We start from the raw sequence: 13043 nt of genomic DNA on the forward strand, positions 1-13043 counted from the left end.
TGTAGTAGATGTAAGAGAAAAGACATTTTAGACATAGAAAGCCTTTTTTACAAGGTTCTAAATATGCTTCAATGTGTAGTGGGGCTGCTCGGCTCTTCATGTTGAAGTTGACAAGCCGTTTTTGGGCAAAAAAGTAATTGAATTAGTAACAAAATGACTCCTTCATACATTCTGGTTGGTTACCAGGGAAAGTAATTACTGCATTACTTTTTTGGGGAAAAAACCTTTAAAGATGTAAAAGAATTGGGATTTAACTTTATAGTGGCGTGTGCAGTAGTGAACCAGTGTTTTCGTCAACGACGGCAAAATATTTAGTTGACAAACCTTTTTTTCATGATGAAAATGAAACGGTGACGAGCTAAACATTACTCTTTGATGACTGAAACGTGACGAGTCAGGTGTGAGTTTTCGGGTGAAAATGTTAGTAGAAGGCCTATCACAGTGGTCCCCAACCTAAAACTAAGACAGGAACGACAGTAAATGAATACAGAGCCACCATCCACTAGTACCAGCCTGTTTTTCAGAGAACAAATATACACGTTAGCACCCAATAAGATCATCAAATCTTACCTTTATGCATTCTCACATAGTATCAGCATAGGAGGAAATATGAGGTGAAAGAAAAAGGGTAAAAATAAAGTATCTGTGTAGCGTGGGACAAAGCTAGATGGTGTGTTCAAGGTTGCCGCTTGCAACTGTATTATTTATTTGTATATCCATCCATTCATCCATTTTCTATACCGCTTCTCCTCATTAGGGTCGCGGGGGCATGCTGGAGCCTAATTTATTTGTATATTATTTTTTAAATAAAATAATGGCCCATATTTCCAAAATTGGTATTCATTGACATAACATTTGATGTAGTTTTGTACTATTTATTTTTTATTTGTTTTTACATCATTGCACCTGAAAGTTCCCCTTGGCCTAGTGGTGTTGTAATGTTTAAAAAGAGTAATTAATTGGATTACCCGTTACTGGAAAACAATAAGAGCGACATTGAGTCATATCTCATATTAAAGATCTTGATGCAAGCTGTCCAGATCTGTCATTAATGCATCCATGTGCCCTCCTACGATGGCACAATCACCAAAAACATGCTTTTTGTGCTTTAAAAAACGTCCCAAATCACCACTTATTAGATAGAGCAAGGCGACATTGTCATTTTGTTGAAATATCTCAGTGGCTGATGCATGAATCTTACTGCCACACTGTAGACATGTGCAGGAGATGTGTATTTTTTGGGCCTTAGTAGTGACAACGTCTATGAATTATGTTTTTTAAATGATGTTCAATCTTTGATTCATCCTTGGAAAGCGAACCACTATCATTGACACGGCCACCGACAGTACGTGGGTGTTCGTGTCTTTCTCAGGCTTTAAAACAAGAATAGAAAGCAAACCTTGGGGCGTGTCTTTGGGCGGGTGATGAGGCCAGCTGCTCTGCTCGGCCTGCTTGTGAGGCATGTGCAGCGTCGTGTCCACGTCCTTCACACACTCCTGCAAAGAGTTCTGCTGGTAGAACTCGATCATCTCCTATAAAAAAACAAAACAGGAAGGATGAAAACGCGGCTGGATGATGATTCGTACTCAGTGTTAATGATAGCGAGCGAGACTGACCACTAAACTCTTGAAGGCTTTCTTGTCGTTGATGCGGAAGAGGCCATCACAGGAGGTGATTTTAATGTGTTTGATGTCCATGCTGAACCTGACACAGTGGAGACGTCACTGACGTTATTACACATGGCTAGGGTTGTGAACGATAAACGATGCAACCGGATATCGGGTTTGAGGAGCGAACAATTCGGATGTGGCGGTAGAAGCCTGCTGTATGGATAAGAATCAGCCATACATCTTTAGATGAATGGATTGTGGAGACATTCACCAGGTATCACGAGAGAAGCCATCGGTTGACACGGTGCCTTATAAACAACGCGATAGCCTGGGCTGGCGAAAGGATTGTCGCGCATGCTCCATAAGTTGCCATGGCTGAAAACCATATTGCTAGCTAGCCGGCGTTTGAATGCCAAAGTTTGGAACGTCTTTGGATTCATTTCAGGATGTGCGCAGAACTTGAGCAGCCAGACCAACAGAGGCGAGTATGGTAACTTTTTGGCATCTTAAGATTCATGTCTACAACAAAATCATTAACCCTAGAATCGAATCATATCGAATCGTTCTGTTTTTAAAATATAGTTCTTGAATCGCATCGTAACCTGTGTATCTAGATTCGAATCGAATCGTCTCACAAAGAGATTTACATCCCTACACATGTCCATATTAGCCTTTCTTTCAGCAGGGAACCATCCAACGGTAATACATAGGAGTGTAACAGTATGTACAGTAATCCCTCCTTTATCCCTATTCATTGGTTCCACACCTGACCATGATAAGTGAATTTCCACAAAGTAGCACTCCTTAATATAAATCTAATATTTGCGTAGTTAGAACATAGAAAACCTGTTTACCACCTTCTAAATATGCAAATATGCACCAATGTGGAGCCCGCGGGCACCACGTAGCCCCCCACGACCACAAGAGGTGTCCGCAAGCCTGCTTTTCATTCAGGTTTTCAGTTCATAATGAAAGAACAGTAGAAAGAAATGCATTCTGAAATACAAAATGTGAGTTGTGGACACCAGCATTTTGTTAATGTTCTGGTAAAACAAGCATATTCGCTTTGTTTGGGTTTAAAATAAGCTCTGAAAATAAATGTTACAAAAATGAGTAGCTCTTGGCCATTTTCATTTTGTAAAAGTAGCTCTCACAAGGAAAAACGTTGGTGACCCCTTCTCCAGACAATATAGGACTGTAAGAACATGATAGATGGTGTTGAAGCCTACTTGATGCTGATGGCAAACTCTCCTCCATCCTTCTGTCGGACCAGGTAGGTTCCGTCCGAGCGGGACATGAGCAGGTTCTTTGCGGCCGATCTGTCCATGTTCCCTGCAAACCTTGGAGCACACTGCCAAGTTAGTATTTTGCTAAATGAATAGTGTCATTCGTGATTCTACCACTAGGGGGAGTTAGAGTCTTTTCAAATGTGTGCTTAGCGATAACAGCTGTAATCAGTGTTGAGCTCACCAGCTGTAGGCGGACAGGTCAGGGGTGGGCCTCTGGGAAAAGGGTGATGTCACACACTTGAGGTTAGCTGACGTGAGATTCAGCACATGCACAAGTTCGTCGTTCCCCAATTATATTATACTCACAATCACAAACGGCTGAACTTTGCTGCAGGGGAACCATCCCGTCTGACCTCCAGCCAGGTTCCTTCCCTGAGGGATGCACAGGAAGTTGAAGCCACACAGCACTACATCTTTTCACTTCCTGATCAGCCTGCTAGCAAATAAGAGCTGTTTTTACACTAAAATGATACCAAATATTAGGCTTTAGCCCTTATTAACAAACAGAAATTCACGTCAATCAAAACTGAGCATTATTGTTTTGTAAATGTTGAAAAAAAACTTTTTAGGGGGTGTTTACACAAAAGACCGCATACTGAAAAATGAAAGAATGTGGGGGGGCACTTTGGAATTTTTATTTTTTTTAAAAAAGGATATTGGCATCATTATTAGTTATTAGTATCAACATTACCGCTGTTTACACTTTACACCGTGGGCCAATAAAAATAAGCTGCGGGCCGCAAACGCCGCCCCTCAGGCCGCACTTTGAACACCCCTTTTGAAGGGGTTACACTGCCCCCACGTGCAAATATTTTAGTTTCCTTGGAGCTTGACATCTGGGAAAAAAAGGTACATTTGTCCTTATTTGCTTGCAAAATTCATGTAATTAAGGCAATTGTTCAACAATTCCATTTTTTTTAAATAAAACTAGGGGTTCACAAGAATTATCAGGCAGATATGAGGGAATTATGACATCCAATAACATTCAAAATATCTCCAATAGTCGATTATTTGTAAACAAACATTCACTTTAAGAGGAAGAATGTTGTACTAAATGCGAGGGGAAAGAAACCTTATCAGCCACCTGAAATGCCAGCGCCGTGGCGTTTGAAAAGTGCAAAAGGTTTGCCAGAGACGTGACATCACACCGGCTGCTCGGAGCATGTGCCCGAATACAGTGCGCCTTGCTGGGCCACAGCAGGTGGCTCTCTTCCCTCTATACTCTGGTTCTCCTGATAGGAGTGATGTGGTAGTTGTAATCTCAAAGGTCTCAATACTTATTAATAAAGCATACTTTAAGCATTTTTTTAACATGAAAAGTTTAAGAATAAAGTCAGCGTGAAGTGGAGGCTATAGGGGTGAAAAAGAAGGCGTCGCACCTCCACACTAACCACAGGAAACGAGAATCAACACGACGCCTTACCTCCCACCAAGACAGGTCCACCTCGGCCCGCGTCAGCTCCACGACATCACCTTTGTAGAAGTGAAGCGGTCGGCCGAAACCCGCGGGGGGCGGCGGCAAGCCGAAGTACTCTTGACACGCCTCCATCTTGGGAAACCCTGAGCGACCGGGGGCCATTTTGAGAGGAATTTTCAACAATTTAACAAAAACGACAATAGCCGCCACATACACAAACATGCATAAGCATATAGGCTGACATAAAAAAAATTAAATGAAAAAAGTAATTAATTATTTCAAATCGTTTTTAACTGCTAATTAAATGGCATAAATATACAAAAATATACATTTTTGTTGTTTTTTGTGTTACTCCAGATGGCAAGATTTTTCCTAAGATCATAAAATTCAAATTTCAAATTTGTTCCGAAGTCAACCAGATGCCCAGGCCAAATTTTCCACCAGCGCATGCACCAATCACTTTCTATCATTGTTGAGCACCAAGCACAGCTGCAAGCTCCTCCCTCACTCCAACACATCAAGTATCGACAGCAGAGCAGCTTGTTTGTACTTCTAAACATATTTGATCTCTTTGCAAACGTCATTAAGCCCCGCCGCCCACAGTCACAAAATCCGCTAGGAAACACGATCACCTACAATGTGAAAACAGTATATAAACAGTATATATGACAATTTGGAGTATTTTTCAATCAAATGAAACCCTGTAATTGGAAAATGCATGTTTCTATTGTCTAATTACAATGAGGTGAAAAGTGGTGTTTACAATGGAAGTCAATGGGACTGTTCTGTCCATCAGGTAGTAAATTTGGAATTTGGCCCTGCAAAAAAAATAACAAAGCATCAATATAAATTCTACTTTTAATCTTATGTATCGTTATGCTTGACCTTTGACAGGCATTTTGTTTGTCTTTTTCAAAGGAAAAATCAAATGGGCATTTAGAGGGTTAAAATCATAAAAATATTTACATGTTTGGTATTTTTTTAATGAGAACTCAAGTTGATTGAGAGATCTAAGCAACAAAAGTAAAAATACTAAAAAAAAAAACCTAGTAAAAAATAAAATAAACATAACATTCAAAATCAGTAATAAAAATAAAAAATACATATATCATATATCATAATATCAATAAAAATAACTTAAAAATAGTAAAAATAAAAAAAAACAATTTTTAGTCCTCAAGGGACATCAACGGGTAGTAAATTAAAGGGTATGAATGCTGAGCACTGAGGGGCACTCAAAGTGCAGCCCGGAGCCCATTTTTTTTGTTGTCAAACTAAAATAAACACAGTCCGATGATTATTAGATATCGGGCGATCTGCTTGCTCCCCGAAGACACAAAAGCTAAGACGTGGGAGTTACAATTTCTTACCGATGCCTGCGTTCCCAGAGGACCTGTGTGTCCTGTTCTACAAGGCACAGACAAGAACAATGATATTAACCAGCACATTATGATGAATGAATATTAAAGTCATTATGTGACGCTCACCTTCCTCGCAGTGCTTCCGTGGTCTGACATTGGGAGAGAGAGCGTGGGCATCATCACATTCATGAATTGAGGAAAGCTAATTATGCTAATTAAAGGCGACTCACCTGAACTGCGCCCGCAGGCCGGGACTCTGCCCAAACACTCTTTATGCGCCGCCATTTTGCAGCGAGCGCAACGGTAGCCCTGGAAGAAAGTCCCTCTGAGGAAGAGATGGAGCGTTAAGCGACGCAAAAGAGGAGGAGGACATGTGGTGCAGCACCTCAGCATCATGGAGCACGCCTTGCAACACGCCGTCTCCTCAAAGCTGTGCATCTGGAAGTCGTGGCTGTTGGCCGTGGCGTTCTCAGGACACAAGTTGGATCTGCCAGGAACACAAGACTGCTCTCAGTGGAACAGAAAGCGCCTTCCCTTAAGTTGGAAGCATACAATCGTCCAAAATCTCTCACCGCATACAGAAAAACTGAAGGTGGGGAGAATACTTTAATACATTATACTTGTATAATTATGTACATTAAATAAAAGCAAATAAAATTAATTAAAAAATAATGGAAAAAAATTAATTAATTTAAAAAAAATCATAAAATAAAAACAAATAAAAAGCATAGCATTAAATAAAAATGATAAAATTTAAATAAAAAATAAAATTTAAATAATAAACTAAAATAAAAATACAATAAAAAATAAAATAAAAATAATAGAACGAAAAAAAATGTAAAAAATCAAATAAAATAATAAAACATAAACATTGTTCCCCTGGGGGCTGCATACCGAAAAAAAATCAAAGGATGCGGGTGGGCCACTGTGATATTTTTATATATATTTTTTTATTTGTAAAAAGGCGAGGAAACCTTGACATACTAGTATAGTACAGTAAAGCTATGTGTTTAGGTATTATAAATTGATATTTCATCTTTTTCTCCTTAAATTATGCCTTTTGCAGTGCGGGCCGCACTTTCAAGACCTGATGTCACGACTTGAACTCTGTGAGCAACCACAACTCTGGTCGACTATTTAGCTCGTGTTACATCCATCACTTTTATTGCAATTGTTGATCTGATATCGGAGGAGGCGTTGGCGGAGGTGGGCTGTACGCGCAGTAGCGTAATATCTAATAACATATCTCATTAATAACGAATGAATTCTATTCTTACCACATGCTGGAGGCCAATTCAAATGAAAAAAATGAGCTGCGCGACAAAACACTGTTGTCACCCCCGGATTAACTCACAGAGCCATCTCAAACTGCTCCAGCCATTTCTTCTTCAGTTCTCGTGTTTTGAAGAACAAGTCGTAGCCGCCCCTGCCGTAGAGATCCAGCAGAAGGAACAAGTAGGACCACTGTGGACACACGTCATCATCATCATCATCATTCTCAGCACAGCGTTACTGGAGCACGGGAGGAGGATGAAGCACCTTCTTCTTATCCTTCTCCCCGCCCGTCTCGTCCCGTATGTGGTAGTACTGAAGCTCGATGATCTCCTTGAGCTCAAAGGTCTCGCCGCTCTTCTTCTTGCACACAAACATGGCCTTGTCGAAGAGGAAGGCGTACCTGCCCACAGGACGGACACAAACGCTCGTCAAAGATCCTCTATGTGACAGGAGGGTTCTGCTGATTTTGAGCCCCTATTGCAAAAACGCTCAAAGATCATCTATATGACATTTTTAAGCAGCTACTGCTGGTGGAACGTGACGGTGATGTTATTATATTTCCAGCAAGACAGCATATTTTCCCACAGAATGCTTGATGCATTGATTGTATTTGTTAAATGTGATAGATAGTTAAAAATGCTGTTTTATGTGGGAGACACTAAACAGCGCTTATGACTTGTAAGGACTTGAAAATGTGAAGCCTATGACTCCGGACATGACTCGACCTGTCTTGTCTGGACTTGGTACTTCACTTCGACTTGCACGTCTTTACTTGAGACCAAAACACGAACTTGCTCCAAATTGACTTGACTGCAGATGACACGCCAAACAAGAGACAAAAACAACGCCTACCTTTCCTGCTTGGACTTTTTCTCCGTGCTGCAGATCTTCAGCTCTCCATCCATCTTGGGTCGTCCAAAGAGGGCCAAGGACTGGGTCTGGAGGGTCAGAGGGGTCAAATGATGTCAAGTGAGATGTGAGAGCCAGAGGAGTAAGCTCACCATGTTCTCCATGGACAACTGGAAGGTGGTGATCTGTCTGAGGATCTCGTTGTCTCGCTTCACCTCATTGACGCACTGCGCCAGATCCTGGCAGATGGGATGTTAATAACACACAAACACGCATGCACACACACACACTCACTCGCATGGCATCAAGAGCCGTTCGCAGGTTCTCCTTGTCTGAAGGGTGGGTGGTGTGTTTGACCAGTTCCTGAAGATACAAACATGACACATTAGAAATATTTGTGAGCCAGTAGGGAAATTTTAGGCTTTTATTTCAATGTGTGTAAACTCTGACCTACCTGTAAGAGCAGCGGGTACTTGAGCACCCTCTGCATGGGGACCATGAGTAGATCCCTGAGGGAGAATCGTCCACTGTTCGCTCTCTTGGAACACTCCTGAGAGAGAAGGAAAAGATGTGGTTTTATTTTGACACCGTCATGTCCTGGTGGTCAGGGGGAGGGGCTTGTTGCTTGTCAGTGAAAATAAGATGGAAGAAGCAGGCACCCTTGCCTTTTATTATTATTTTGTGTCATCACTGCAAAGCTCTGCCATATCTTTAAACTTTCAGCAAACTCAATGGCAAGCATAAATAAAATCATAAATGAAAAACACTATGTTTGCCCTCTTCAAAGATCCTCTCTATGACACAAGCGTTCTGCTGTTTTTAAGCAGCTACTGCAAAAACCCTTGTCATAGATTCTCTATATGACACAAGCGTTCTGCTGTTTTTAAGCAGCTACTGCAAAAACCCTCGTCATAGATTCTCTATTCTGCTGTTTTTAAGCACCTACTGCAAAAACAGTCATCAAAGATCTGCTGTTTTTAAGCAGTCATCTGCTGTTTTTAAGCAGCTACTGCAAAAACCCTCATCAAAGATCCTCTATATGACAGAAGTGTTTTGCTGTTTTTGAGCACCTACTGCAAAACCACTCGTCAAAGATCCTCTACGTAACAGGAGCGTTCCGCTGTTTTTGAGCACCTACTGCAAAAATGCTCGTCAAAGATCCTCTACGTGACAGGAATGTTCATGATGTTTTTAAGCAAAAAACTACTGCAAAATCACAATCAAAGATCTTCTATATGAAGAGAAAGTGTTCTGCTTTTTTTGAGGCCCTACTGCAAAAATCCTCTATATGACATGCTGGTCAAAGAACTGGAGGGCCAGTGTGATGTCAGTCATGGATTAAATGAGGTGAGATACTGTAGAATGTGATCCCTACGTGTGTGCCCTCAGGATATTAAGGTTCCAATGGCAGCATACAAGACAATAATAAACGTAACAGCACACACACTGATTGGTTATTAAGGTTCCAATGGCAGCATACAAGACAATAATAAACGTAACAGCACACACACTAATTGGTCTGGCTTGCTCACCTCCAGCTTCATCCTGATGTCCTCCCTCGTACTCGACAGCTTGTCCAGATGTTTGCTTGCCGTTTCCACTTGACTACAGTAACGCCCATAGAGTAGGAACCTAAAACAATGTCATATAAACCTATTTTCACATCTTTTATATATATGTGTGTGTGTGTGTGTGTGTGTCACGCACCTCTCCTTATAGTTCAGAAACACCTGGTGGAGGTTCCTGGCTCCATTTACAATGGAACTCTGGATCTCCTCCAAGAATTCCCGGTGTGTTTTGGCCAAATCCTACACACACACACACACACACACACGCACACACACACACATACACACACACACACACACACACAGTGTACAAAGTTGTGTTGCACATGTTATGTAGATAGAATGAAGAAAAACAGAATACTATACATGGATGTTGATGAAGATGCTCTCAATGTCTGGAGCTTGGAGAAACTTTTCCAGAGGTTTCTTGAAGTGCTGATTCAAGGATAAGATATTTGTTTTTGTGAAATTCTTTGAGCACGATAGCACTTTGACAGCACATGTCCGTCTGTGTGTGTGTGTGTGCGTGTGTGTGTGTGTGGAGATGCAGCACACCTGTAAAATAGATTCCAGGGTATCTGAGTACTTTCCTTCCGTCTGTTTGATCTCCTGCAGGCAGCACTCTCTCTTGTCCACTCCTGGCTTCTGCTACACACACACACACACACACAAGTACTTGCTGGAATGTGGCCATGTAGGGAGGGTACTGTAGGTAGCGGCATAGCTTCCACTGACAGTTTCAGGTTGTTCCAGCGTTCTCATCAAGTCTTCATAGATTTCATCCCCCACATCCTCCTCTTCATCCACGCAGTCGTACAAATCATCGTCCTCATCCAGCGTGTCGCTAAAGAACAAAACACATGATAATGATTCATATCTGACATGTGGCAGAAGGTACGCGAAGTTAGCGGCGTAGCATCTCAGCATCCATATTGATGATGCCTCACCAACCATGAACCTCTTCCTGGTTTACAGCATGACATGATTGATACTTCCCTACTGTCAAGTTTATCATGATGACAAAAAGGCCTACTCTATCTTGTCTGACAGGCCGTTGTAGATCTCATCATCAGGAACGTTTCCTCCTAAAGGGAAAGGCCTGTAGAGGAGGAGAGGTGTCAGTAAAAGAGAAACATATGAGAAGATAACATGAATAGAACTAGAACCACCGTATTGTTTTTTTCAAACCCATACCGATAACGTTGTGCTTCTCAGGGACGATACTAAATTTAGATTTAACTGCAGTTAAAACACTTATCAAACATCCTCTACATTACTTTCTTAAGCAGCTACTGCAAAAACACTACACAAAGATCCTCTATATGACAGAAATGTTCAGCTGTTTTTAAGCACCTACTGCAAAAATGCTGGTCAAAGATCCTCTATATGACAATGACATTTTTAATCAGCTACTACAAAAATGCTGGTCAAAGATCTTCTACATGACAGAAGCGTTCTGCTGTTTTTTAAACAACTACTACAAAAACGATAATGGCACTCGGAAAGTGAATGTTTGTGAGCTCAGGGGACTTTAGGACAGGCGTGCACTTGATTTGCTCACCCACACAGTGCGGGTAATCTGGCCTCATTGGAGCAGTGCACCCCTATCTATAACGATAAATTGCAAAACTGCACACTAAGGACAGGAATTACTCACTGGAGTCCTCTTTGACTAGAAATAGACGAGTGAGAGAGGATGGACAAGGTGCTGAGGACCTGTCAAGACACACAAGTAAACAGCATGCTGTACAACAATTCATCAAGACGCAACATTCATAAGAACAGGGTAGTCCAAACTGAAGGCACTAAAAACGCTAAAAGTAATCCACTATGTGCTAGGATATCTGAACAAAACATCCACATCTTAGCTGTGTGTTGTACAGTACAGTAGGTGACAAAGCAAATTAGTATAATATATCTCCTTTATATTGACTTCATTTCATTTTTAAAATTGGCCCCAGGGCTTTCAGGGGAGTGCCACAAAATCGGAAAAAGAAATTCACCCTCAATATAATAATATTAATACTAGTTATTACTATGAACTCATAAAATGGAAAAAATTCACATTGATTCAAATGTAAAGCAATGCCAATTTATATTTTGTATTGTATTTGTATTTGTACATTATTTATCCCACAGCGGGGAAATTCACTTGTTACAGCAGCAAGCAAGATATGCAAGTAAAGAATACAGTGTAAAGAATACATAGTGACTACAACATGGTTCAGGTGGTGCAGGTGTTGTAGAGCCTGACAGCGGTCGGTATGAAGGACCTGCGGAACCTCTCCTTCTTACACCGTGGGTGTAATATACTATAATATTACTACAGATGCTAATAAATATGTCTCTATCACTTTTGTATCAAGACAATTTTACATATTTTTGCCCTAAATGAAGCATTTTCAAGCATTACAATTGTGAAATGAAGTATACGGCATTCAACAAGGTTGTGATGATATGTAGTATTGCCACTAGGTGTCAGTAATGTTACTGTAATGTTGTGCTGAGACACACAAGCACCAGACTGGATCACCAGAACAACAGGCTTTTATTGCAGCTTTGAATCGTTTATGGTGGTAGGATTCCTAATTTATAAATGGAATATTTTGGTAGTTAGAGCATGAAAGACCTGTTTACCGCCTTCTAAATACAATTTGTAACATTATTAAAACCCTCTAGACATGAAATAACACCCCCATAGTCACCTTTACACTCCTATTTCCCAAATAGTAGATATAATAAATGAAACTAAGACATTTAAGACAGAGAAAATCTGTTTACCACCTTCTAAATACGCTTTTTAACATTATTAGAGACCTCTAGACATGAAATAACACCCCCATAGTCACCTTTACACCCCTATTTCCCAATATAGCAGACATAATATGAGAAAATAAGACATATAAGACATGGAAAACCTGTTTACCACCTTCTAAATACACTTTTTAAGTAATTATTAGAACCCTCTAGACATGAAATAACACCCCATAGCCACCTTTACACTATTACTCAATATAGTATACATAATAAGAGAAAATAAGCCTTTAAGACATAAATAAGACTCGTGCGTGTTGCTGTTTGAGTGCTAGCGGAGCTGAGTGGGGGGCCAACAGGAAGTCAGAGGCTTGGCGTGGGTTACGGCCACAAGAGTAGGGATTATTGTGCTTGTTGTGATATCACTCAAAGCTGCAATTAAAGTCATCAAGTCTGGTGCTTGTTTGTCTCAGCCAACCTTACAGTAAATTACTGACACCGAGTGACCAGTGTACAATACTACATATCATCACAACCTCTTTCCATGCGTCTTCTGAATGCCTTATATTTCTATTTGACTTAATTTAGCCATTTTTATGCTTGAAAATTTTTAATTTAGGCCTAAAATATGTATAATATATGCATATTTTTCACTGATAATAGGCCATATATTCATATTTTTTTTAAAAACAGTAATGAAGTAAAGCTGTAAAATTGGAAGTGCAGAGGGTCTAGGTATTTGATATAGGTTTTTTATGTAGTTTGAGGTAAGATTTATTTCTATTTATTAATAATTTGTTACACAAATCCAGAGTGTGCCCATCAGACACGGCACGGAGCTTGAACTTGCATGCTTGCACTCGGCCGTCTCGCTGACACACATCATCACGACACTTCCTGTTTGGGCCGGTGTGGTTACA

General features: G+C 40.6%; 1 protein-coding gene across 8 annotated transcripts in view; it reads right to left on the minus strand.

Moving 5' to 3' along the window:
* Positions 1–13043, minus strand: part of LOC129182771 (proto-oncogene vav-like) — a 29125-nt gene that overhangs the window by 886 nt on the left and 15196 nt on the right. For 5 of the 8 annotated variants that reach the window (XM_054779256.1, XM_054779262.1, XM_054779255.1 and 2 more), the window contains 23 exons: positions 11027–11085; positions 10403–10468; positions 10105–10213; positions 9925–10017; positions 9736–9804; positions 9509–9609; positions 9334–9433; positions 8256–8351; positions 8096–8164; positions 7954–8040; positions 7805–7890; positions 7217–7352; positions 7032–7141; positions 6063–6164; positions 5908–6002; positions 5804–5826; positions 5687–5723; positions 4323–4459; positions 3206–3271; positions 3081–3112; positions 2840–2950; positions 1617–1704; positions 1400–1532 (listed from right to left, as the gene is read on the minus strand). In XM_054779256.1, the coding sequence (XP_054635231.1) occupies positions 1400–1532; positions 1617–1704; positions 2840–2950; positions 3081–3112; positions 3206–3271; positions 4323–4459; positions 5687–5723; positions 5804–5826; positions 5908–6002; positions 6063–6164; positions 7032–7141; positions 7217–7352; positions 7805–7890; positions 7954–8040; positions 8096–8164; positions 8256–8351; positions 9334–9433; positions 9509–9609; positions 9736–9804; positions 9925–10017; positions 10105–10213; positions 10403–10468; positions 11027–11085 (2005 nt within the window). The remainder of the gene's footprint in view (positions 1–1399; positions 1533–1616; positions 1705–2839; positions 2951–3080; positions 3113–3205; positions 3272–4322; positions 4460–5686; positions 5724–5803; positions 5827–5907; positions 6003–6062; positions 6165–7031; positions 7142–7216; positions 7353–7804; positions 7891–7953; positions 8041–8095; positions 8165–8255; positions 8352–9333; positions 9434–9508; positions 9610–9735; positions 9805–9924; positions 10018–10104; positions 10214–10402; positions 10469–11026; positions 11086–13043) is intronic. The other 3 variants (XM_054779257.1, XM_054779259.1, XM_054779258.1) reach the window with 3 other exon arrangements.

This window comes from Dunckerocampus dactyliophorus, chromosome 6, assembly GCF_027744805.1.
Source record: "Dunckerocampus dactyliophorus isolate RoL2022-P2 chromosome 6, RoL_Ddac_1.1, whole genome shotgun sequence".
In the NCBI taxonomy this organism is placed as follows: Eukaryota; Metazoa; Chordata; class Actinopteri; order Syngnathiformes; family Syngnathidae; genus Dunckerocampus; species Dunckerocampus dactyliophorus.